The sequence below is a fragment of the Zonotrichia leucophrys genome, chromosome 5 (assembly GCF_028769735.1).
Source record: "Zonotrichia leucophrys gambelii isolate GWCS_2022_RI chromosome 5, RI_Zleu_2.0, whole genome shotgun sequence".
Lineage (NCBI taxonomy): Eukaryota > Metazoa > Chordata > Aves > Passeriformes > Passerellidae > Zonotrichia > Zonotrichia leucophrys.
Window position 1 is genome coordinate 31535833 of NC_088175.1, and position 23293 is coordinate 31559125.

The window sequence follows — 23293 nt, forward strand, 5'->3', positions numbered from 1 at the left end:
GTTTGGATCTTTTACCCATATATATGTTGGATGAGATAGATGTAATGAAGTTTTATTTCAGCCTCATTCATTGTGGAGATAAACTTATAAAAAAAGGCTGCTACAATTTTAAGTACTTTAGTAGAAACCTTTTTTGTACTTGACAGTGTTTGCTATTTGATGGTGCAGAGTAAATAATACAGTGCATATTTTTACATGATATTTTATTAAACATTTCAAGGAAAATATATAGCATAACCTAATACTTCAGATTTTCTCAGTAAAATATTAATCTCAGTTAACACTGCACCATAATGACTGCACAGGCAGAGATAAAATTGCACATTCAAACTTAACTTTCTTATCTCCTGGCTTCCAAGCATATAAGATACCTTAAGCATTTTCTTGCTGAGATTTCCTTCTCTAGTTAGTTATATACAATGCATTAACACAGGCTCTTTCAATTTGCTAAAACTAATGCTTTACCCTAAACTTCTGCAAATTGCTTCAATTTTTTTAAAAAAGCTGTGCCCTGGGTGAACTCTTTAATTCTGAAAATGTGTTTGTTTAGAGCTTATGATTAGCAATGTAGTCACTATGTGTGGCAATTATATATAGAGTAACCCTTGATAAGACAGAACTCGCCCTATGGGTCTGAGTCACTAAACCGTAATAGTAGATGACAATTTGGGGTCTTTGCACAGTGAAGTTGATTTCCAGTGCTGACCGTTTTTGTGATCCTCCAGTCTCTAGATAAGGCATGTAAATACTACTCAGAGCAGAAAATTCCATTCCCAACAATTTCTTTGACTGATGAAGATAAGAAAAATCTGAAGGAGTGCTACATCTTCCAAGATTCAGATTTGCCAGGATGTCCAATTGTGATTTTTCTTCCCCTTGTGAATGACACCTTCCAAGAGTACAAAGCACCTGGTAAGTTACAGTAGTAGCAAAGCATTAAACAAAAGACACCACTGCTTCCCTGACTCAGATAGAGACTTCTTCTTTGCTGCTGGCTGTCTTTGTTCACTGGGTTCATGGGGGAGCTCTTTAGCTAATTGAAGTTGTTTTCCCATCCCTGTCAAAGCTATTATGTTCACTCATGTCTTCATTGTGGCTTTAAGAGAACCAGCACAGCCTGTGTCTGCTGATGGTGTCTACCTTCACCTCTCTCCCATTTGTTACTTGAAGTGGTCCTACCCAATTACAAAAGTTTTTTTTTCCTGTGAAAGGTATAGCTCTCTCAGATTATTTCCCACTGAATATATTGTCTGTTATTCAGGTTTTAATTCTACACTTGAGGAACCATAGTGATACATATAAGAGATGGGGGGAAAAGCCTGGCTTTCAGGCTGAACTCCAGTAATGTTAAGATTAGTGAGTCTCATTTTGGTACAACATCAGCCCAGGGATCATTGTACTGACTGTGCTGTTTTCAGGGCCTGTCACTCCTTTTCTGCCAGATCATCTGCTTTGTACCTCTTCTTTACTACAGCTTACTGGGATGCATTTGCTCTGCTCCTTGGTAGCAGGGAGGTTAAGCCCAAAATACTGCTGTTGTGGAATTGTGTGCCACAGAAATCAGAAAGGCAGAGATGGATCCTGGTGGCAGGTGCCCTGGACCTTATTCAGCATTGAAGGAACTCTTAGTTTCCACATGTTTCTGTTGCTCCTTTCTCACTTAAATTCTATTCTCTTACTAGCAATAATCTTCTTTGACTGAGGTTCATAGAAATCCCAGCTGCCCAGGGTTCACAGAAATCCCAGCTGCAGTGCATGGACACTGGCTTTTGGAGTGCCCTTTCAGGCTGACATCCTTGTCTGATCCATGGCTTTAATGAGACAAATGTTTCTGAGTAAGCTGTAGATGAAGATGATGATGCCATCCCTCATGTCTCCCTTCTGCCCTCCTTACTTCAGACTCACAATGTTCTCTTGACTAGGGTGGTGAACATGACCTGCACTGTTTGCATTTAAACCCTATGAATTTTCTTCAGGGGAAAAGTCGTGCTCTTTGACACTTTATGGACAGTTTGACACTGGTTAAGATAAACATCATGTCACAGCAACAACTCTTTCTCTCAGGTGTCAAGCGCTGTTGCTCAGAGATGGAGGAAGGCCAGCTGGATTTGACCAGCTCCTGTTCCCCCTACTGCATGTTCTCGGTCAGGTACACTGACGAGAACTACCGCAAGCTGCTCAATCTCAGCGAGTACAACATCCTCAACAACTCTCAGATGATTATGCAGGCCTTGCAGACAGCAATGCAAAGGCGGAGGCAGAAGATGTGCTGATTGCCTGTCCAACTGCCCTTATCTTCTCAGAGGAGTTTTTCATGCTCTAGGACCCAGAAGGGACACAGCTTTTTCAAACACTGGCTGTTCTGCACTACAGAAACCACCCCAGCCAGTGCAGTCGTTTGCTGGAGTTTTTCCATTCCCAAGAAGTGGTCTCTATAAGCAAAGACATTGTGTGGGAAATTTTTACTTACGTTTTGTTCCATAAATTAAGGTTATCTGTAGAACACTCTTTGCGTAAAATACTTGTTAGATTTTTTTAAATAGTATGATTTTAAGCCTAACTTATTATAATATACGACATAAAGGAAAAGAATTTTTTATTGCCACAGTGCCGCTGTTATACAACACAGCCAACACACCTACAGGCCATAAGAAGGGAGTATAAACTTCTGCTCCCACAGTTCTGCTTTGAGGAACACAAGGTATGACCAGCCCTGGAAAACAAAGAGAATTTGAGACACAGCTGGAAGCTGGTATTGGATCCCTGAGTCAACTCTGTTTTGCAAGTGTCCCAAAGAGCAGCCACGGAGGCTGGAAATGTAAAGAGGGACAAGTGTGTGCTCACAACCAGCCCGACGATTTGCATCCACATCCTGGGCTCTCCTGGGCTGTGAATGAATCATATGTGATGGGAAGGAGCAACTTAGGAGGAAGTGGCATAAGATTTTTCACTTTTTTTTTTTTTTTTTTTTAAAGCAAAGGGTGTAATTTGGGCACATCAAAATCCCCTGTTGATTTATGTGAGTTTTAATTGGTTTGTACTGAGAAAATGTATGAAACCTTAACACTTCAATTTGAAGCTTTCAGAATAAAACACCCTGGATCTTGTTTTCCCTGTTGAGTTACTTCTCATAATAAAATACCATTCTTAAATAAAAAAGAGACAGTATTTGAAAATATTTTACTTCCAATAGACAATGAAAACTTTGCTGTGTTACTCAGTGTAACAGTTTAGGTCATATGCCTATTTAAAAAAACCGTCTTATTTGTTCTTATTTGTTTAGTTCTGCCCATGCAAACTGAGTAGAACTGAGTCAGAAGTCTGAAACAACTAAGACCATCTTAAAACAATCTGAAGACCATGCATGAGATCTAGCACAAAAACACCAATTACATTTGTTGTGGGCTTGCATTTATAAACTTCCTTCCTTTTCCCTATGCCTTTTTTTAAACTATACTAAACTGTGCTGAGGATGAGCTGTAAAAATTATAAATCCATAACAACTTTTGCATTCCAGGAGAAAGTCAAGTTGAAAACACACTTATTAATAAGTTTTGTGTCCTAGAGACAACTGGGAAAATTTTGAACAAAGAGTCTATTCAGTCAGAAAAAAGTGAATCAACTACATATTATAATATGGGACTAAAATAAACCAGGGAAAATGCTTGGGTAAGTTGAAACATTTCATATTAATATTTTACAAAACATCTTTGTTTTGAAACATAACTTCTTTTCAATAGACTGCCTACCTCGTCAGCCTAGGGAACCCAGCATGAAAATAACAGGGTTCCTTCACAGCCAAATAACCTGTTTGACTCATTACAAAATGACACTCTGAGGATTTTCATTTTAGCAAGGAGTGATGACAAATTATCTTTACAAATCGGTTCACAATGACTTCTCCAACATTTTAGTCATTTATTATGTCAAACAAAACTTACATTTTTGTGCAACTGTAGCCCAGTATTGCCAGCCTAAAGATCATGGCATAAATATTAACATTTGAAACTTGTCAGGTTTTGAACAATTATGCACTTCTCTTTTTTTTTGGGGGGGGGGGTTGTTGTTGTTGTTGGTTTTTTTTTGTTGTTGTTATATGGTAGTTTTAGTACTCATAGTCAGAAATATAATGCTATGTGCTCTGCATATAATCCTGGGATTTACCTCCATTTTTACCTGAAAACCCTGTTGTGAAAAAGTAAACAGGTTCTAGCCATAAACTCTTGCCGCCTCCAGTTCTGAAGAAATGTTATTTCCATGCAAAAATTTTGTGTATACAGTACAAGACAATAAAGGCTTGTTTGCAAAATGAAAATTCTGCCTTGCTCCACATATTCAGGCATTTCAGTAATATGCTTCAGGTTCACAGTGTGAACATTCCTTGTTCCTGGAAAACAAAACTGTTTTTATCTCTGCAAAGAGCATACCAAATACTTGCTGTGAGCATCATGGATAAAGGAATGTCACAGAGTCAGATTGCAGGAGTGTGGTCCCTCCCTCATGCAAGGGCTGTCTCTAATGTGAATTGCAAATGCTGCCCATGAAAATGAGAGTTTTTTGGCCACTGGCACTGAGGGAGTGAGAGCCTCAGAGGCGCAGTCCTGGTAAACAGTCTGGTTAATAGTTTTGCCCTCCAATGAGACATTATAGTAAAGCACTGTCTTTAAACATGACTGACATGCCAATGCTGCCAATTTTCTGTGACCTAATGAAAAATGCATTTCATCAAGCTATAGTGTTGAGCTGGCACCAAGTGGAAACATGCCATGTGTGACAAAACCACCCTTCACCACGTCACAAAATACTGTATCCTATGGCAAAAATTTATTCTACCAAGTTGGCTGTGATGACTGTTGGTATTATTTTGCATGGGAATGTGCAAAGGGGACCTTGTGCTGGCTGGTGGCAATGTTTGACCAGTAAGCTCAAGAATGCTCAGGGAATGAGCATCTTTTTGCTCAGAGATGACGTACTGGGGAAGCGGGGAAACCAAAAGAATCCCTTTCCCCAGGAAGTTTGATCTGTTATGATCCCTTGATGATGCAACAGTCTTTGTCTGCCTTTTCTGATCCTCTTCCAGCAAGCTATGAGCCGTGCACTTTCAATGGCACGGGGGTCAGCAGTGTGTGGACAGGGGTAGGTGTCCTGCCCCAGCAGTGGTGCCACAAATGTGCCAAGGACTTTGGGGAGGTCAGGGCTGAGTTTTGCATCTGACTGGCAGGTTTCATTGGGTCAAACATGGGCACTTAAATGCAGCTAGTTTGTGGCCAGAGTCAGTTTGAGCTATAAAACAGTGCAGAAGTATTCATGAGTGTGGAGCTAAGTTAAGGAAAGTCATTGCTTCAGGACTCTACATCTAAACACACAAATAATTATAACAAGCAATAGGAAAGGGGAGGGAAGGAATACAATGACTTGAGGAGAGAACCAGCCCTGCTGGACCTTGGCTGAGTAGATAAAAACCACCATATGAGTGTGCTGCTCTGCATGCCTAGACCTGGGAATGTAGGGGCATGTAGTTCAGAAAGCCTTAAACTGTTTTTTGCAATAACCAGCATAGTCTGAGAGCAATAGTGTTCTCCTTTTTTTTTTTTCATTAGCTGTTTTATTGTATCTACTTACTGTCACAGATAACCTAAACTCAATTTATGAACTGTTGCTGTATCTTATTGCAGAGTATATATTTCTGTGGGCTTTGAGGTCTTGCTAAGTTGAAATTTCAGTGCTCAGGTAAGAGGGCATCCTTCTCTTATGTTTAGTTTTAAAACTGCCATTGGCCAGTCTAGGGCAAAGTGACTCAAACACAGTACTTCCACCTGCAATATGGCCAAAGGTATTTTTTTCCTACTTATTTGACCACAGGATTCAGCTTCCTACCATAAGAAAATGGGAGGGGAGTAACTGGTTTTAAGAAACCCGTCAGAGGTGGGGCTCTGAGTCAGTTTATAAAATAGTTGCTCACCTGCACCTGGGACATTTGAACCATTGGTGTCTGTGGAAGCTGGGAGATGTGAGATTGCATTGCCACAGATAACAGTGGATGTGTGCGTGAACGCGACCAGAATGGACCGAGATGGGATTTTGTCTCAGGTAAGAGGGGTGCAGAGCAAAGCAAGGCATCTGGGATCTCAAGTGGTTGTGCTGCAAGTAGTGTAAAGATGACACTAATTTATTGACCTACCATTGACTATAATGATTCTGTGCAGGATGAAGGAAGTCAAGGCTTTAATATAGAAACTTTTAAAGTTACAGAAATTCAAAGGAAGAAAAAGAAAACTACTTGGGGAGTAAGAGCTTGTTTACAAGGGGAGCATTTTGAATATTTAGGGGTTTTATAAATTTGAGAGACACCATATATGCAACTTTAGAAGAAGTATTAAGTAACACGGAGGTGTACTTCAAGATGAAAGATTAATAACAGGGCGTGTTTATGGGAGACGGGTTTGCTGTTCCTTTAACAGCCAGGGCCAGGAGCTGCTTCCCTCCCTGTGTGTCATGGAGGGCGGGCCTTACCTGGCTGCTACGCCTCTGCTCAGGCTTAGTGGGGCAAGCACAGCCCAGACTGTGGCACCGGGCATTGCAGGGAACCCCGGTCCTGCCAGGGCTCTACAGCCAGCACTGACCATGGGCTCCCTGTCCCTGTGGCTCTGAAGTTCTCCATTCCCAAAGAGGATTGCCTTTAAGAGAAATGATGGTTTTTTCAGGGGTAACGTTGGTCCTTCTTGTTCCAGGAGCTAATCACTCAAACCTCTCAACAAGGAGACGGAGCTATGCAGCTGAATCCTGATGGGAAACAGTGGACTTCTCTTACAAAGGTACCGCAAAGGAGAATTTCAAAAGGAAACTGTAAAGGGGACTTTCCTGATGGGTGGAGGCTGGGTGAAGGCAGATAGGGTTCAGCATCTGCCAAACAATGTAATTAGCTACTGTAACCCATTCAGTTCTCTCCATGAGACACTGTCCCACTTACCACTTTGATCATTCTACTTACATAGTCTTGCTTCATGTTAAATTCCCAGTGTGGCTTCCTGTCCTTGGCACATGGGGGACAATGTCTGTTTAAATAAGACTGATATCTTTAAAGTGATGGGTTTCAATAGACTTTCTCCGTATGTGTCTTGCTAAAGCACAAGTTTCCTGCCAGTGTAGAAAGCAAGAGCTGGGAAATTATGCCATTTATTCTCATAATAGTATGGCAGAATCTTAAAGTGGATTTTCAACACCTGATTTCCTGAATTAACCCCTCTTCTAGCCTCTAGTAAAAACTAGTAGATTTCCAGGAACCTTCAGACATGAAATCTCTCTCGGAAATGAGAGAACAGATGTGTAGATGTGCTAGAAAAGATTTTTACCTTTCCTCTCTCTAGTTTGAGGCCATTTAGTAATAATTAGGAAATCTCCCTTGTTCTGTTTTTTGATGAGTAAAGCTGATGAACAGCAGGTGTTGTGCTCACAGTTTAAGAAACAGCCAACCTTTTCTTGATTAGCTGGATGGAAAACCCAAAGATGAGAAAATACACCCTGCAATACAACTCTCTACACTTCAGGGGCTGCAGCAGTTTCAGAACACACCAAACACTTCAAATATTTTAGGCAAAATTCACAAAGCTGACAGGATTTTGGTCATTTGTTATTTATAGCTCTGTGATGTGATTTATAGCCAAGGCTCCTTGGTCATGACAGGGCACATCCACATGCCTGAGTATTTTATTCAATCTGCAATGCCTTCTTGACGCATTGGGATTACCACAAAGATAATCCAGGCTCCAGGGGATTTGATCCATGAAACTGAGTTGAGCCCTTCCAGGAATTGCCTTCTCCAAACCCAGTCACTGGCAGCATCAGTTATTGGTTCTGTAATTACTGAGCACTTTCTGTACATGCCTCATTTCTGTGCCTTTAGGAGTTAGGTTGTAGACATGAATTCAAGTGCCCTTGGTAGTTTGATGCACAGCTACTCTTGGGACCCTTTGCAGGGGTTTGACACCCTTGATTTGCACACCCAGTGACCTGGTGTGCAGCTGCACAGTACAAATATTCTTGGTGCCTCTTCCCAGAGCAGGATACTTTGGTTACTTGAAGGCTGATTTTACTGTTTCTTCATTAGACTACTCTCTGACTGCCTCCAGTCTCAACATCATTGTATTCATTAGCCCTGGCTGCCTGCATTGATACACTCAGGTTAAACATTTGGAGAGACTTCACATGGATGTGTATTCCATTAAACCTATGAACACTGTGGCACTTCCCTTTTTGTGAATGGGCATTATTAACAGACCACATACCAAATTGTTCTGCTCAGACAGTCCAACTCAGTCTTGCTCTCCTTTCCTGCACTGCCTGTGTCACACTTCTTTCTCATTGGGTCTGATGAGGTTAGTGTCATGCAAATGCCTCTTCAGGGCTGGCAATGGTCTTTTATAGTCATTTTGCAGTATAGCTGAAGTCTTTACCTATCCATGGCCCTGTGCTAAGTGTCTTTCGGGTCTTTTGGAACAAAATTTTCCTGTGAATTTATATTCCAGTATGTTGTGTCTTTTCCCCCCTCTCCATGACAGTAGAAATAGTAAGTTATCTGGAAGGTATTTATTTGTTTATTTTATGGTAAAGGGAGAGGAGACATGAACTCATATCTCCAATATGAGATCAGAACAGCAATGTGAGAGGCTAAAAAGTCATGCATGAGGTCAGAAACATGGTCTAATATGAAAGAGGGAAGCTGCAAGAGAAAACAGGAGTTTCTTATCAGGTGTGAAACACTGTTTACACTTCTTAGGCAAAACACTGCAAAGAAGCTCAAGACGTGAAGAGTTTACATACTCCAAAACTAGAGAGAAATTTCTCACAAGAAGTCAGAGGTGACTTTAGGTCAAGAGGGCAGCTATATCCCTGTAAATTAAAAACTCATGCATAGTGAGTAGCATGGTGGAAGCGCAAAGCAGTAATCTCTTTCTCAGATCTTAAAATCAAGTGCTGAATCTTAGCACTTTGTGCAGCCAGATTTTAGAAAAGAAACAAATAAATGCTCTAATAAGGAAAATCCACATATCATGCTCTAGAAGAAAAGAAGTATTTCAGTCGAGTACTTGATTTAGATGTTAGCAGGAAAACAAATGTATTGGCCATTTCATAATCAAATTGAAAATTCAACTAAATTTTTCCTGAGTTGGGAGTTTATCTGTCTCTATCACTTCTGTCTTCTAAATATGCTATCTAATGTTAGCATTCATTCCTGTCTTTTGTATGTTTTTTTCCCTGCAGACAGAATCCTCTCTGTGTTACTTACTGACTGTAAGAGTCATAAGAGCAAGAAACATCCACCAGGCAGATGTCTGTAAGTATCTGTAGTGATATACAGAGGAGCTCATGGAGGTCCTCTCACCTCTGTGGGCTATTAGCTAGTCCTGCTCCAAGAAGAGGTGCTTTCTAGATTTCTTCCATGAATGGAGACAGTTCTGTTGTTGGTGTGCTGAGCCCAGCAGTGAACATAGAGTGTGTTGCTCTTCTTTGAATCAGCCCTTGCTCTGAACAAACTCCATTAGGTCACATTGTGCCTATTGTGCACATTTCTCTGTGTCCCCAAAAGCAACAGTAAAAGCTCTGCAATCGGTTGAAAGCAAAAAAATGTGGCAAGATCTCCCATGTTTTCCTCTGGAGTACATTTATGTGACAAACACAAAATGGTTGCATTAACTGAGTAAATACCGAAAGATGAGAAGGCTTGTCTCAAATTTAGCTTGTATTCAGTTTTCTCAATGCTAAATAATCCAAACTACCGTACCCTAACTCTCTGTGTGCCAGCATTCCCAGACAAAAGCCCATCAGGTGTTTTTACATTTTGTAGCTCCTCTGGCTTCTGCTGGCCTGGAACCAAAATATAATAGAAGATTGTATCTTTACTTATGCGGAAATCAGGAAGCTGTTTCTTAATGTTCTGTTTGGCTAAATGAGAAGATATCACTTTTTTTCCTTAATGCTTCCTGCATTTGTCCTGGATTTTTTATCCTTGGCTAAACTTATTGTTTGATGACATTGAAGGGAGAAAACCCTTTTGTTTAATGTATTTTTATATTTATTATCACATTTATTTAGAGAAAAGTAATGTCACCCTTCCTTTTTCTCCATTCCTCCTACCTAAACTGTATAGTTTATGTTGAACAAATATGTCATTTTGTATCATAGAAAACACAACTTCATATTCTTCAATTAATTCTTTCTTCTGGAGCAAATGCTCATTTTAGATGTGTTTGTGTTTTCAATACAGTGAGCCAAACTGATTGCTATGTGAGCCTGTGGCTGCCAACGGCTTCAAACGACAAATTTCAGACTAAAGCCATCAAGAATTGCAAAGATCCAGTCTGGAATGAAACCTTCTACTTCAGGATCCAAAGTCAGGTCAAGGTACTGAACTGGGACTTTTCTGGTAACTGACCAAGGGAGCTACTGAGAAGTTTTATCCTTTTGCAAAGGGACATAAGCAATTTTATCATGAGGCAAGGAAAGATGCAGAAAGATGTGAGAATAACTCATACCTCGTGATGGTTTTCCATGCCATGAAAGATGATTTCTCTCTCAGCCGTAGGTAGAATATGGCATTTGAAATGTCTGTGATTTCCTCTCATTCCACCTCATAGGTGCTGGCATGGACTTGATTTCCTCTCCACTTCCTTCCCTTCTTGTTCCTTTTCTTTATGTCCTCCCACTTCTCACAACAGCTGACTAAATCAGTTGTCCCCAGGATCTCCTGCTTTGAATACAACCTGACATATTTCTAAAGGCCTTTCCTTCCTTTCCCAGAATGTGCTGGAGCTGGCACTCTATGATAAGGATGTGGTTACTCGGGATGACCACCTCTTCACAGTGTACTTTGACATAGCAAAACTTTCCCTGGGAGAGGAAGTCTTCATGCACTTCAAATGTGATTCACAGGTGAGGTCCCAAATAAGAAATTAAATAGCTTAGCAAAAGAATGTGTTTGTTAGCTTTTCTGTCTAAAATGTTATTTGTAAAATTTTGCCTTTTTTCTTTGTTGTGTGCCAGCTGCCCAGCCACATAAAAATAAGTTGGTTTTCACTCTGACATGGGAAAACCTCTTTACTCCTGGATCTGTAGGCACACTGAAGGGTTTGGTGTTGGCCACAGAGGCTCATAAATTTCAGGTGTATTGGCAAAATTGTGACTTTGCTGAACCTGTCCCCATCGAGGGTCAAGGAGGGTGTCCACACCAGTAGGTGATGCTTTTGTCATCACCTATGACTTAGCCTAGTAATTAGGAAGTAAAAGCTCTGTGATCAGAACTAAATGTCAAGCCAGACTAGTTGCTAATTATGGAATGTGGCATGGGTGTTTAAATAAAGTCTAAGTCATGCCACCCAGCTTGGCAGCAAGAAATAATCCAATTTTGAATGTCCAGGGAGACTGAAAGTTGTACATCCCATCTCCCAGTATGTTCTGTCTATCATTCTCCTTTTCCAATTCCCTTCCAGTTTCTTGTGCATCTCGTGTGTCCCTCAGTTGAGGAATTACCTTATCTACACACACCCAAGCTCCACACTGCACTTATTTGTCTTGAAATGCCTTATTTGACAATTTTGTTCCTTGCAAAAAACCAAAGGAGCAGTGTGTGGACTTCACGAAGTGCTGGCAAAGTTAAAACTTTGGCTAGCTGTAACCCAGCTGATCACTTTGAGTGATTACAGGTGCCATATCCAAGCCTTTTCTTTTTGTGTTTGCACAGCTACACCAGTTAGAACTCATACTCTTCAAGCCTTTGTAAACTTTTTTGTCCTATATTATTAACTTCTTGGTGTCTTTAATTCAGTGGGTAATTTGAGCAACTAAGTAGCGTACAGCATGATCTCACTTTGCTGTTTATCATCCCTTCTGTCTCCACTTTTGTTTTCCTCTTGGCTCTGCTTTCTTTCCCCTGAGGATTATACTCTTTTCACCACTTCACAGACCAGGCCTTCATTTACCTCTGTCCCAAAGCCCTTAACTCTTTGCCAGACAAAGACATTTTCCTCTTCCACAACTGCTTGGCATGTCACCATTTCTCCTCCTGACACCAGAAGGATTTGGCTCTCCCCTTCAGCACATCCCCTTTCCTTCTGCTGGCAGACTCAGAATGAGACATCTCTTCCTAGGTCTGTGCCATAGGCCCCAGCAGAAGCAGACAAGTCTAACAATTTCTGTGTTAAAAACTGCTATGACAGCCATCCACAAGCTTCCTATCACTAGAGAGTCTTGGGGCAAAAGACACACAGATGTGAGGTGGTGTGTGCTTCTGTTTTAAATGCTCTGCTGGTCACAAGCAGTGCATGCATACCCAGATTGTGAGAATGAGTTCTTGCATACTGAAAATTGCCAGTAAACTAGTACCAAAATCATTTTCCTTACTTTATTTTCCAGCGACAAGAGGAGTTGGAGATGGGATTTGCCTTGGATAATATGTGAGTAAACATGAAATGCAACATTAGCTGGGAAAAAAAAAGAAACAGCAATTCAGAGGCATGAAATAATTTAGTCTGATTGTTCAGAGTGCATCATTCCCGAGGAATCTGTGCTATGAGCTGTGTTGACAAATGGGTGAATGCCAGGATGACCTCCAATGAACTTCAGGCAAACAGGGAGAACACCCTAAAACCTTTTCTTTTTCTAATGTAGTGAACACTATTGAAGACCAGAATGTTGCTGATTTGCTTTGTGCTTGTGTTTGAGATCAGCAAGAGGGTCCAGCTCCCTTTGAAATACAACATAGAATAATACACTGGATTTCTGATCCAGTGCCTTTACTGTTTCATTGTCCAACAAAGCATGATTAAAAAAAAAAAAAAAAAGTGGATTCCATGAAACCATCCTTGGCCTTAGCTTGGGACTCAGCAGAAATCACTACATGGTTTGGCCTCAGAGCACCTTTGGCATTTTTTTTGCTGAGCTCCAGGACTGGATGAGCCAGTAGGATGACAATTGTGCCTTGACATAGTAGAGTGAGGAAACTTGTACAACAAGTCTCCCGCGACTTTTCTTTCAAATCCAATATGCAGGTAAAAATATACAAGAGGAAAATCAGGAGAAGGGTGGGGCTCATGAACTATACTGTAATTTTAATGAGTTAGTAAATGCATTTGTGTTTCTGTTTCCTAGTTCAGGCCCTCCTGAAACCATCATTACTAATGGAGTGCTAGTGGTAAGTGCTGTATTTCATCATCTTTCTTGTCCTGTTGCCACACTTGTTTCACTTGACTCACAGTCATCAGGACAACATACTCCTTGACTGAGACAGCCAGCACTGAAACACTGCCATTTTCCACTTCATCATGACACATCCTTGTGGATGGCACCTCTGGAGATGCTGTGGCTGGAACAGCGTGGAAATCCTCCGTGCCAGCACCCTTTCAGGGCTGCAAAGAAAACACATGGTTTAGGTCTGAGACATCAGTGCAGCAGTGAATTCTTCCTTGGACATCACTCCTCCCAAATTCCCATATTGCTGAAGTGAGAGGGTTTGTCCTGTCCCATGCACATATAATTTCCCACATCCAAAACTATGCTTTTCACACAGGGACTTCCCATCCCTGACATTTTCTCACTTATTATCTTTGCTTGCTCATGAATTGTGTTTAAAACAATCCTCACATCCCTGGGATCCTGAAAGGACCGATTTTCACTTTGTCCTCATCTTCTCCCTTCTGCAAGCCTTGTTCATCCACACTGCACTCCTGCCTTGCCCTGGTTGTGTCCTGTTTAGACTAGGAAACAGAATGTCACATTGGAAAATTCCCTGCCATGATGTATTTTATTGCTCACATCTTACAGTCTCGCAAAATCTGCTGCTTAGAAGTTCAGGTGGTTGAGAAGAAAAAGAAGAAAAAAGAGAAGAAATCAAGTAAGGTTATTTCTCCCTCAGCTATTTTTAACTGATCTGCTAATATTATGAGCACAATTGGATTAATGTAAGAATTAAAAAGCCCCAACAAATCCAAAGCATGAGAAGAGCCTTGTGATAGACTCTGTATGAATTTTTGTTATCAGTTTTGATGAGAAAACTAATCTGTGTCTGCTTTTGTGTCATTTCCTTAGAAAAAGAATTCTCCTTTAAAGTGCAAGGCTCTTATGAAGGCACCCAGGACATTGTGCTGGGATCAAATCTGCTCTTCAGCTCCTCCTGTCCTGCCAAATTCCACTATGCCAGATACAAGCAGCCAATGCTGGATGTTACACTACCAGGGAAGAAAGGACCTCCCTCCTCAGTATGTTACAACTGAGCTTTAAAAAACATAATAATGGCATGTAAAATATTAGACACCATAAATAGACACCATTAATTTGCACTGTGGGCAGAGAGTAACATTCCTTACAATATAAACCCGGATTTATTTGTATTTTTTCAGCACTCATGTGTGTACGATACAGGCTCTCCAAATATGGAACTTCATTCCATTCCAAGTGGAAAAAACATGATCTTAGCAGAGGTGAGTGCCTGCTTTTTTAGTGGGAGAGGCTGAGAAACCTGGATATGGAAATCTGCATCCCCCTGATGATTACCATGGTACTTTCTAACAATGAAAGCCTGCAGACAAAATACCACAGCCTAACAGTGGTGGGTCTTTCAGCAATTAGGCCAGGTTGTACCTTGTTCTGTTTGAATAGAGGTGGGGCATCTTGCTACTCCATCCTGGTATTACTTCATGTGAATGTTGAAGCTCTGCTCTTCCCCTTCTCACACACCAGCGGGGCACCTGAACTGACTGAGGCAGCGTCAGACTCCTGCTGACGCTGACGATGCTTTACAAAACACTTTGAGATTCATGGTTTTAAAAATCCATGTAGGATAAAAGGATCATGACGGTTGTGTAGTATAAGGCACAGAAAGAGGGGAACAAATACTGCTGTGTAGAATCATGGTCCTGGCAGGCTGCCTAGGAGGTACTGTTAGTAGAGATGGGTACGGTGTACATTATCATGGCTCTGTAAACAGCAGTTATCCTCTGATGTTACATTTACTGCACAGCATTAAAAATTATTGAACAGCTTCCCTTTCAGTAAAACACTGCAGTCAATTTGCATAGGCTGCTGGATTATTTGAGCTCCTGATTATTCAGAGCACCTATTTATACCCACATTGCTAGGATAGCACAAGACAAAATTCCTCCTCAGGCTGCAGGGAGGAAGCAGGTTGTCAGCGCTCACATTGTTCACATTCTTGCTTTCCAGGATAAAAGATACGGTTTATATGCGAAGGCAGAAGACTGGTAAGAGACTTGGCCACTCTTGGAGGTTAACTTTTACTAAGCTGAACTCACCTCACCCTAGGCTCTTTACTGGGGAGGAGGCACAGCTGGACTGTAGGTGGTGTGACCAGGTGATGTGGCATTCACATGAGCTGGAAACAACTGCATGTAGTATAGTGTAATACATCTAGATAACCCATACTGAGACCTGAATAATGAAAAATTATGCATAAAATAGAAAAAATAATATTACAAGTCAATTATGCTACCCAGTGTTATGGTCAGCACAGTCCTTTACCACTGGGCTAGAGCGCAGCGTATCACGTGGCATTGTTGAAGTAGGAAAAATTTTTCCCTAATTCAAGAAAGTATGCGAAGTTTTTCCTATAGCTCTCAGTTCACTAAAATATGAGAGAATCCACACAGCAGGTATCTCAGAAATTAGCTGCAGAAATGTCTTTCCTTAGGTTTTATTTTGATAGCTGCTTAGAAATTTATCAGTCCTTTTTTCTATCCTTCTTTCATGCAGCATTGTATACTTGCTTGGGAGTGTAGGAAAGGGACCTCCTGTAAATGTAGTATTTTGTGGATCAGGTTAATTTCATTGCATTGGAAACTCCTAGTTTGTCTACCAACACTAAAATGGAATATTTTTTCCCTGATCTCTGCTTCAGCCCAGACCACCTTGATGTGCGTTTAGGATTTGACCTCTGCATACAGGAAAAAGACTTTCTCTGCAAAAGGAAGAATTATGTTATTCCTGCTCTGAAGAAGGTTCTGCAGCTGGAACAGGATCTGCTGGACCATGAGGTTTGTAGGGAAAACTTTTAAAACATCTCACCAGTGCTTAGCAGTGAGAACTTAATGGCATAATACAACCTCTTTTTCTTCATGGTTAAAAGTTTTTCTGATCTTTCCTCACCTTAAAACTTACATATACGTCCAGTACTGCCCTATACCTCTAAATTCACTCTGCTGTTTGTGTCCTTTGCAGTTGCTATCCTGAGTTTAACCCTTTTCCTGCTACACCTGTCTTGGAAGTCAGACCAGATATTTCTTATATAGGAATGGCTTCTTCCACACTCTTTACTATTGTTATCCTTATTGATAGTCTCTCCTTTCTTCAGCCTGTGAGTTTTCCTTTTAATCCCTGTTGTTTCAACTGATTTTTTTCTGTCTTACTGTCTCTTTTGGCTTGAATTAATGCATTTTTATTTGTTTCATGCCAAACATCTCTGTTGAACACATTGGAGACAAGTGTCAGATTTCTAATGGTCATTGCTTCTATTCCTGCTCTCCTTTATAAAATAAATGGTAGGTTATATTTCAGTAGAAATCATTTAGAAAGGAGTCTGTGGCTGGGCACAGGTGGTGGTGGCAGGCTTTATGTATCACTCTGAGGTCAGGTGCAGCCACCGTGTGACGCCGGCCCTTTCTGTCCCTGTGTTGCACAGAGCCCGGTGGTGGCCATCATGACCACGGGAGGAGGGATGAGATCCTTGACCGCACTCTATGGCAGCCTCAGGGGGCTCAAGAAGCTCAATATCTTGGACTGTGCCACCTACCTGACTGGCTTGTCTGGTACCACATGGTGAGTGGCACTGGGCAGCCCTTGGCTGGAATCTCCCTCACGACACCAAAGGGCTGAAGGAGGCTGGGGCTCATGTACAGCAGTTTACCTCTAACAGCTTCTCAGCTGTCCTACTTCTTGATCTTCTTCCAAAATTGACAGAATAAAGTCTTTCCTTGAGGGAAAGTCACATAATTTGTAACTATATGAAAACAAGCATTTTTCTAAGAATGGTCTATGGAAAATTGTTCAAGCTGTTTCGAAAGGAGTAATGACTGTGACTTCAAAGGGAACATGACAGTTTCATACGGAATTGAAGAAAGGAAGCATTAATCAAGAACTTAAACCAGAAACATTAAATGTAGCTATTGCCTACCTCAAGCCTTGGTGTGCTTTTTATCCCTCTTCAACATGGATTTCTCTTCCTAGGACCATGTCAAACTTGTACAGAGATGCTGATTGGTCACGAAAGGATCTCGACAAGCAAATCAGTGAGGCTCGAAAACATATGACAAAATGCAAAATAAATTCCTTCTCCTTGGAATATTTGAAGTATTACAAAAAGCAGCTGTGCCAGCGGAAAAGAGAGGGCCGCAAAACATCTTTTATAGATTTCTGGGGGCTTGTCCTGGAATCTTTTTTGCATGATGGGGTACAGTATATCATAAAGCAGCATTTACTGTGGCTTACCATTTTCTGAAAATTTGTTTCTAGAGAAGATATTTTTCTGTTGGCTCCGAGAAAAGGAGTTTCTGAGACTTTGCAAGCAAATATGCAGCCATTTCCAAAACTTTGGTACCAGACTTGTAGATACTCATCCATGGTGGAAATCAGCATTCTTGCTTGTGAAATTTTGAGTATGTTTTTCTGAGAAAATTCCAAGACTAACATTCAGTTAAATGAAACAGTATTACTGAAGTAGTATTACAGTTTAGAATTTTTTCAAATTCTGCAAATTACTTTAGAAATAACAAAATTGCAGATATGAGGCATGCATATCAGAGGTGTTAACAAAAGGACCTGCAGAGTTTTGAAAGGTGTGAGGTCCTCCATAAAGCTGCAGCACAATGCAATAACATGTTTTATATCAAAAGTATTGCTTTCTGCTCTGTATTATTCCTTTCCATTTTCATCTTAATCTGTCATCAAATAATCTGGCATCAGATTGGATGGGTGCAGCTCTTTCAGTAGCAGAATATCTGTGGGAATTTTGAAAACTATGGAACATTTCAGAAGATAAGCCAAGCGCACATCATACATTAGAGGCAGGAATTTTTCTGCCCTGCAAGCTTAGATGCAGAGAATATTGCCATGCTAATTTTTGTCTCAGTGTAACCGTATTTCTGGAATCACAGAAAGACAACCACAGACTCTCTGATCAGCAACAGGCCATTGATCGTGGTCAGAACCCACTTCCTATCTACACTGCAGTCAATGTCAAGAACAACTACAGCACTCTGGATTTCAAAGGTAACTATGAGACTTCTTGGAGTCATTTATCTTTATATTTAAGGTGGTAAATCATGGAACAGTCTTTTTAGACAGCCTTAAAACCCCCTCTTATTTGAAGACCAGAATCTCAGTTGATGTGTGTTCATATAATACCCTTGTGGTCAGGTAAAATTTGACTGTCTATGCAACAGACTCAAAAATATTCCAAAGCCTTTCCACATTCATGAGTTTTTAGTTGTAGCATGTTTATAACTCATTGCTATTGGTCCGAAATATTAGACTCAAAAATTATTTTGAGGTCTCTAGTAAAACATTGTTCTCTTCTCTGGGTACTTTTTTACAGAATGGGTGGAGTTCACCCCATATGAGATAGGATTGCAAAAATATGGAGTTTTTGTTCGCACCGAGGATTTTGGCAGCGAGTTCTTCATGGGACGATTGATGAAGAAGGTCCCTGAATCCAGGATCTGCTTTTTGGAAGGTAAGCTATTAAAAACAACAAATTATTTTATTGCTTATTTTGTTTTGGGGGTTTTGTTTTGGGTATTTTTTTGGGGTTTTTTTTGGTTTTTTTTTAATGTGAGCTATATAAACTACACTCTAATAAAATAGGTGGAGGGCTAAGATGGCAGTTTCACCAGAGAGGATAAATATATTTTTGCCAAATTAATACTTACTATAATGGATTCAGTTTACAGTAAAGAAGAAAATTCAGAGGGACAGTCAGTTATTTATAGTAGTTATTTACACTATTAAACCTAGTTTTGAATTGAAATATAGTATGGCTTCCAGTACAACAACAAAATTGAGGTCCTTGTGAATCCATGGTTCAGCCCATGCTATCCCAGAAGGGTGAACTTCCAAGCCTATTGCCTGTCTCACGGGTAGTCTGTATTTTGCATGCTCCCTATAAACATTTCACATGAGCCTTTATGCTGATTCTCTGCATCAGGGTGTGTTTGAGCGTGCCAGGCCCTCCAGCTCCAGAGGAGCAGCCACATGTCACTGGCTCCAGTTTCCACAGTGTCTGTGCAAGCCAGGGGGAAAACAACACAGCCATCCTCAAAACATTTTTGCTGTTGGCTGCAGCAGAGTATGGCTATGTGTTCTCCTGACAAACAGACAAGCTGTCAGCTTGTGACTGACTTCACAAGCAAACTTCTCCTTGACTGGCCACTTGACTGAGCAGAAGGAGACACTGTGCTATTTCACCTCAGTCTGTGCTGGACTGTCCCACATTTGCACTCCCTGAATGAAGAAACAGTGAGAACTTGTGCCCTAATGGATAACCTAAGAAATTGCTTTTCAAGCTCAAAAATTCATGGTCAAAACTGATCCCTTGGTGTGTTAACAGGCTTATTCTCAAAAAGGGAATCCCAGAAAAGCAGAGGCTGTAAGGTTATGTTGTAGTTATGCCCTTACCAGTATAATTTCACATCAAATCTCTTGGATTGCAAACTTTCATCCTTTCTTTTTGTACAAGCTTCATGATACCTGGGAGTTTCTCCTAAAAATACAAATTCCATATTAATTCACAAAAATCTCCATTAATTCACAAAGATCTCCACAAAGATCTTTTTGTCTAACATAGACAAAAAACTGGATATCAAAAATAAGGTCTAAAACCCAGCAGCCAAATAAAAATGACACACCATGCTTTTAAAACAAAATGACAAAAAACAAACTTCACGAGTTTCATCATAACTGTTTGAGATTCATGATATATGAATGTTTGAATTAGAAAGCTCTTTTCTTTCACAGGCATGTGGAGTAGTTTATTTTCATTCAATGTGTTATATATCTGGAATTTGTCCCATTCATCAGAAGATTTCTGGCACAGGTGGACCCGGGACCATATTGACAATATAGGTAAACAGCCATACTTCTTTTTCACTGTGTATTTATCGTCAAATGGAGTTATATGTCTCATACTGCAAAGTACAAATAAATAATTTTAAAATCTCTGATCTTGTGATCTATCAGGGGTCAACATTGATGCTAGTAGATGATTAAAATGTTAAGAAATAATAATATTGATCTGTAAATTATTAATAGAGCAAAACAATTTTGGCTGCTTCAAGTGGGAGGTACAGTAATACAAAGAAGCTCAATACATGTCCTTTCCAAAGCCTGTCCCACAAATGCGTGTATGTCTGGAGCAGACTTTTATTGTTGCTTGACTCTGTATCTTGGGGGTTTTATCCAAGTCCAGACTGTGTAAGGAAATGGTATTTGTCTAGTGAGAGTAGCTTCTCATTTTCTGTTTTGTTTGGTCACCTATGCTTGTTGGTCCTTTAAAAAAGAGAGAGCAAAAAGAGAGGGTTTGTTACTTACCTCGACTCCGTGAGGGCTGTCCCTGCTCTGGGCAGGTGGACTTCACCATTTTTCCCCGCAGAGGAGGAGCCAGCGCTGCCCGCGCAGCCGCAGGAGCTGCGCACGCGGCTGTCCACGCCGCCCGGGCCCCTGGGCAGCGCCTTGCGCGCCGCCCTCACCGACCGCGTCTGCCTGGCCCAGGAGCACAACTTCCTCCGGGGCCTCCAGATCCACAACCAGTACCTGGAGAACGCCCACTTCCGCAGGTGGAAAGGTAACGGGAGACCTGCGGGCCTGGGGAGACCATGAACCAGCTGAACAAAACAAACCCCAAATTTGACACTTCTGGGGTTGGAGGCCAGGTTTGGGCAGAATCTCTATAACATCAATCTATGGTTGATCATACTGCGGTTCGTAGCATGGCTTGGTGTTGAGTTACATATCAGTGATTTGCTGGTGGTGCTCACCTCCGGAGGCTGGGCCACCAGGTCCTTCCTCTTTTCCAAGACACACTCGGTGGGGACGCGCAGTAAACCCCCTTCATGAATGTTATTGCTGCAGGTCCAAAACTGCATGTGCAGCTGAGAGGGAAGAAGAGAAGGGATATGGCAAATCTCCCTTCCCCAAGGACTGTAACCAGCTCTATGGACATTGTGTAAGGGTGGAAAAACAGGCCAACAAGTTTTGTGGTATTGCACTTACAGCAAGAGTTTCTTTTCTTTCAGATACTGTCTTAGACACATTTCCCAACCAGCTGACACAATCAGATGAATTCCTCTCTCTGGTAGATACTGGATTTTTCATCAATACAAGCGTCATGCCACTTTTAAAACCAGAGAGAAAGGTGGATGTCATCCTGCATTTAAATTACAGTGCAGGATCCCAGATACAGGTGAGAGTAATTGAAACAGTCTTTATGTCTTCTTCAATATGTGTATACCTGTAATTTTTTAAACACTTTTTATATTGGTCCTACTAAAAATCTTGACCTTTAGCATTTTTAGCTTAAAGGTGAAGCACAATGCATCTTTTATAGGCTGCATGTAGTCTCGTTTGTTTTTCTTGTAGATAAACTGTATTGTGCTAAGACTCAGGAAGACATTTAAAAATCACAAAAAAAACCTCAGTCCAGTGTCACAGTGGTTTTTATTAGGGGTTAAGAGCTTTTGCACAAGCAACTTAGAAAATACCTACTTTATTACTGGACTCCAGGAAATCCTGACCCTTAAAATCCTATTTGAAGTCTTAGTACTCCTCTGTTCCTTGATCCAGGCTTTGGACCAGACCTGCAAGTACTGCTCTGAGCAGGGAATTGTTTTTCCCAGGGTGGACTTGAGTGAAGAAGACAGGAAAAAGCTGAAGGAATGTTACCTCTTTGATGGTGCTGAGACTCCAGGAGCACCAGTACTGCTATTTTTCCCGCTAGTTAATGATACCTTCCAGAAATACAAAGCACCAGGCAAGTACGCAAACATGTTAAAAAGAAGTTTTACATCATGGACAGCCTATTAAAAGGAGTGTATATAATACTCCAACTCTTGAACTTCACTGTTGACTCTTTTCAGTACATCAAACATTTCTGTTGCTTAAAGTTAATTTTTTTAACCATGTGAGATTTGATGCAAGGGCTGTGGTGTTTCCATCCCTAAGCTAGTTATCTTGCAGGTAATTAGCTTTCAGGTAACTTTGATGTTTCTACTAACATGTACTTCTATAGATACATACTGTGGGTACCTTCAGGTACAGCTAAGAACTAGGCTGCAGACCCATATAAGAATAATCACCCTTTTTTCTCCCCTCATCCTGTGAGGCCAGTCTGGTATGCACTTGAGCCAGGGACTGAGCTGCCAATTTGAATAAGAATTATTTGGTTTTTTAAAAAATAAAGTCAAACAAGTAATTTACACTGTGAACTCTCTCTGTGGAGAGACACCTCCTTTCCTTCCTCTGTTAAGAGTTTGCTTGCTTATGACCAGGGTGATTTCTCTCAGCAGTGATTTCTCACCCCTTCCTCATAGGTCAGAAGCGCTCAGAGTCAGAGATGGAAGATGGCAAAGTTGATCTCTACGGCTGCTGTTCCCCATATTCAACATACTCCCTTCAGTACACTGAGAAGGCGTTCAACTGCCTGGTTCAGCTGGGTGAATACAACATCCTCAACAATGAGGACCTCATTTTACAGGCCTTGCGCACAGCAGTGGCACGGAAAAGGCAGATGAAGAAATAATGTCAGACAAGACAGGATGCTTTTAGGTCCTTTAACCTGATGAGAGACTGAAGGTCTCTTATTATTGGCCAGCAGGCTTCAAAGCATTCCTGCTCAATCCCACTAAATGGTAATCTCAGGTGAACAAAAGACTGAAGAAAAACTTTTTCTCCGAAGAATTTCACTGCAGAAATCTGTTGCAATTCAGTTACAACAATGGAGTATGAATCATTGTATGGTACAGAGGATGGGCAGCCGCAAAGAAGAAGGTGCTAAAATGATAATAAACGTGGTGCTTGTTGCCCTGAGAAAGAGCTTTAAGTGTTTAAGCCTGACATCTTCAGGGAAGACCACATTAAAAGCATATTTTATTAACTTGGCTTGTGTTTTGTATTTGCAAGGTGGTCTTGAGACAAGCAGCAGCCTTTGGGACAGGTTTGTGACTGGGATCATGGCACACGGCATGCTAAGAGAAAAGCACATGCAGTCTGGAGAATAGCACTGTGGAAAGGGACTTGGGAG

The 23293-nt window shown here is 41.0% G+C and overlaps 1 protein-coding gene, 1 long non-coding RNA gene and 1 pseudogene across 2 annotated transcripts; 2 read left to right on the top strand and 1 right to left on the bottom strand.

Annotated features, from left to right (window-relative positions):
- The window catches only part of LOC135448686 (cytosolic phospholipase A2 epsilon-like), a 35459-nt pseudogene extending 28808 nt beyond the window's left edge, over nt 1-6651 (top strand).
- Nucleotides 6652-6737: 86 nt separating this feature from the next.
- LOC135448642 (cytosolic phospholipase A2 epsilon-like) lies at nt 6738-23085 on the top strand. Its single transcript, XM_064714845.1, has 20 exons — nt 6738-6815; nt 9262-9334; nt 10265-10401; nt 10798-10929; nt 12409-12449; nt 13144-13186; nt 13816-13885; nt 14080-14249; nt 14391-14471; nt 15214-15251; nt 15905-16040; nt 16685-16821; nt 17230-17452; nt 18156-18270; nt 18596-18733; nt 20014-20121; nt 20648-20839; nt 21291-21457; nt 21838-22024; nt 22584-23085. The coding sequence occupies exons 1-20, from the start codon at nt 6771-6773 to the stop codon at nt 22790-22792; spliced, it is 2442 nt and encodes an 813-aa protein (XP_064570915.1). The 5' UTR covers nt 6738-6770; the 3' UTR covers nt 22793-23085.
- On the bottom strand, nt 11630-19760 carry LOC135448643 (uncharacterized). Its single transcript, XR_010440543.1, has 3 exons — nt 19675-19760; nt 17177-17297; nt 11630-13400 (listed from the first exon to the last, which is right to left on the bottom strand). It is a non-coding gene; the product is annotated as an uncharacterized LOC135448643 (long non-coding RNA).
- Nucleotides 23086-23293: the final 208 nt, after the last annotated feature.

What these genes read in the sequence shown, in the direction of transcription:
- LOC135448642 (XM_064714845.1), top strand. Translation starts at nt 6,771, where the DNA reads ATGCAGCTGAATCCTGATGGGAAACAGTGGACTTCTCTTACAAAG. An exon ending in GGATTTGCCTTGGATAATAT is followed by an intron (nt 12,450 to 13,143) that starts GTGAGTAAACAT and finishes TCTGTTTCCTAG; the next exon opens with TTCAGGCCCTCCTGAAACCA. An exon ending in GGACCATATTGACAATATAG is followed by an intron (nt 20,122 to 20,647) that starts GTAAACAGCCAT and finishes TTTTCCCCGCAG; the next exon opens with AGGAGGAGCCAGCGCTGCCC.